General features: G+C 39.4%; 1 protein-coding gene across 1 annotated transcript; it reads right to left on the bottom strand.

The window, feature by feature from the left end:
* Positions 1–733: 733 nt before the first annotated feature.
* Positions 734–1,856, bottom strand: LOC149544083 (pathogenesis-related thaumatin-like protein 3.8). The gene is made up of 2 exons (XM_089798675.1): positions 1,726–1,856; positions 734–1,615 (listed from the first exon to the last, which is right to left on the bottom strand). The coding sequence occupies exons 1-2, from the start codon at positions 1,793–1,795 to the stop codon at positions 1,005–1,007; spliced, it is 681 nt and encodes a 226-aa protein (XP_089654801.1). The 5' UTR covers positions 1,796–1,856; the 3' UTR covers positions 734–1,004.
* Between the last annotated feature and the right edge of the window lie 839 nt (positions 1,857–2,695).

Below are 2,695 nucleotides of genomic sequence, written 5' to 3'. Positions count from 1 at the left end.
GCTAAAGCATATTCAAGTTTTGAATTAAGGATCCAATTTGGGGTCTTTCTTTTTCTTAATGCATTTAGCATAATTTTTGAGTCTCCTTCTATAACTAATTTGTTATTATGTATCTCTTTACTTAGAGTCAAGATTTCTATCAGGGCCTCTAATTCGACTAAGTTATAAGACATTACTCCTAATGGTTTGGCACGATTAATTAGGCAAGATTCATTATCTAAACAAATAATACATCCAAAGCCTATTGGATCTGGATTATCTCTAAATTTGTTTTTAAAATATTAACATGCCTATGCATTATCACAATAGTTATTTGACCCTTGATGGTAGATTATTAGATGACATGATCATTTTATCTTTTCTAAAGTGAATAGTTAAGAAATGGTTAAAAAATAAAGAAATGATTTTTAATAAAATTATAAACGAGAAAATGGTTTTTAATAAAATTATATGATATATTGTGATAAGAAGTTTTAATAACTTTAATCAGCATAGTTATAATTATAAAAAACAGAGTCACAATGGTCACTATTGTTTATGTAATCTATAATTATAATTATAAAAAACACAGTCACAATGGACAATATTGTTTATGTAATCTATAAGATAACGACTAATTAGATTTGTGTATTATTCTTTAAGATAGTTTCGTCAATAAATATTGAAAAAGAGAAGTAAGCATTACATATCAAAACTATCAAATAACAGCTGGATTTAATAGGCAGAGACGGCATTTAATTTTAGAAGAAACATAAATTTTGTGAATATATATACGAATAACTTCTCACAACGGAGCAGTTGTGAGTTACATCGGAATTACCCTTTTCTCTCTCATCGCTGATGAGATGCCGGCAATGTTTAATTGAAGATAAGCGGTGTGAGTTGCAAGTAGCAACGACCTATGTGGGTACACCACTGGTGTCATCATGAAGATGACACTTATTGATAATATATTATTATTCAGGAGGCCTCAAATATTATCCTATGTGTGTGCATATATATGTCTAGGGACAGAAAACAATAGTGTAGTCTGTACCAGAGGCGCAAGCGACAGTGGCGTTATCGTCCTTGGGATAGCTGTACGCCGCAGGGCACTGGTTCTTGAATATCATGGAGTAGTTCGTGGGAGGGCAGGTGGTGGCATAGGATCCAGTGCAGCAGTACTGGTCTGTGTTGAAGGCGGCGCAGGCGCTCTTGCATCCCCCATCCACCTTCAGCTCAGAAGGGCACACAGCATTTATGTCGGCACTGCATGAAGGGGCGGGGCACTGCGTATTGCTGGGGTTGATGGAGAGAGGAAAGTTGAAGCCGTCCACCAGGGACACGTCGTAGTAGTCCTGGTCGCTCTGCGTGTACTCCGCCAGGGTTGCGGGAACAGCTCCGGATACTGTGCAGCTCAGTCGCCCGCCGCAGTCACCCGTTTGGCAGCTCCCTGCCCCGCTCGCATCGAAAGTGCAGCCCGTTCGACCCCAGAACCTTGCCGACGCTGTGCCCGCCGCCAAATTAACCGTCCATGTCTGCCCCTGGTCCAGCTGCTGCCCTCCTCCGGGTAACCCCGCCCCCCAGACTGTGTACCCGCACTGGTTCTTTATATCAAACTTCACCGCTCCCGCTTCTGCGACAAAACACATTACACAAGTTACATTATTGTTACTTCCTTAGAATGACTATACCATTCAGCTACCTATATTATTAGCTATTATGTTGCTAAGACAACTTAATTACCTTGCATGTTATAGACGGACATGGCCAGTCCGGCCGCAAGAAGAAGTGCAACATCAGATACTCGTGCCATTATGTGGTTCTATCTTTATCCTCTATTTTGCTTAGCAAATATCGAATGAAGGTAGATGGATACACAGGAGGGGTTTATCACGGTTTATATAGAGAGTGTTCCGTTTTCTACATAGGTGCGAGGGAAGCAAAGAAGCAATGACCCGACTTCAAAACCCGTGTATCATACGATAGCCCTCTTGTTTTTTTCCTAACCAGTTTAACTCTTATATGCTGACATGACCAGTGCAGCTACAAGAAGCGCAGGATCTTTAAGATAGAGTCTGGTTTGAATGAATGAAGCATGCCTTGACACGCCGTGTATGTTAGGAGGATTCAAACTCTTATCTGGAAGCTTTTAGATGTTACCCTCGTGGAAATATTTTCTCTATTGATCTGATCGCAAATCTTCATTATTATTGTCATTTATTATCACGCTTCATTTATTATTATATCTATACAGTGTATTAGTGTGTATCATTATCAAGATGCGAAGAACCCTCAATGTTTATATCATAGAGTGTGAATCCCTTACAACATTCTGACAATGACAAATTGGTAAGAATTCTGACTCACTACGCTCTGGTGATGAAACACAAACGTTTATGAACAAATATTTCACAATAAATTTTAATTAACATACATGATATTTTTCAGTATCTTTCCGGTAGATGGCTACATTGAGGATTGAAGGAGTAGTTTCGTTACTTGTGCGAAGAGGAGAGCTCCGCATGTTACGGTGGAAGGCATGACCCGACTTCAGAACCGCCCCACTCTTTCGAAATTCAAATTGTCATCAAGACTTTCGTGATCTCCGACTTGACGTTTTCTGCATTGTCAAAACAGATTTGTTTGTATTCAAACAGCGATCTGCGACTTTCGAAAGCCACGACAATGCATGTTGAATTTAGTTAATTATATT

This window comes from Cupressus sempervirens, chromosome 8 (genome assembly GCF_028749045.1).
Source record: "Cupressus sempervirens isolate cs-2001-9-10 chromosome 8, ASM2874904v1, whole genome shotgun sequence".
NCBI classification, from domain to species: Eukaryota; Viridiplantae; Streptophyta; class Pinopsida; order Cupressales; family Cupressaceae; genus Cupressus; species Cupressus sempervirens.
The sequence above is the reverse complement of the archived record's forward strand: the minus strand, read 5'-3'. Positions and strand labels throughout refer to the sequence as shown.

Excerpts from the sequence above, each read along its gene's own strand:
- LOC149544083 (XM_089798675.1), bottom strand. The coding sequence starts at position 1,795 with ATGGCACGAGTATCTGATGTTGCACTTCTTCTTGCGGCCGGACTGGCC. Across the intron at positions 1,616-1,725 it reads GTCCGTCTATAACATGCAAG|AAGCGGGAGCGGTGAAGTTT; the intron begins GTAATTAAGTTG and ends GTTTTGTCGCAG.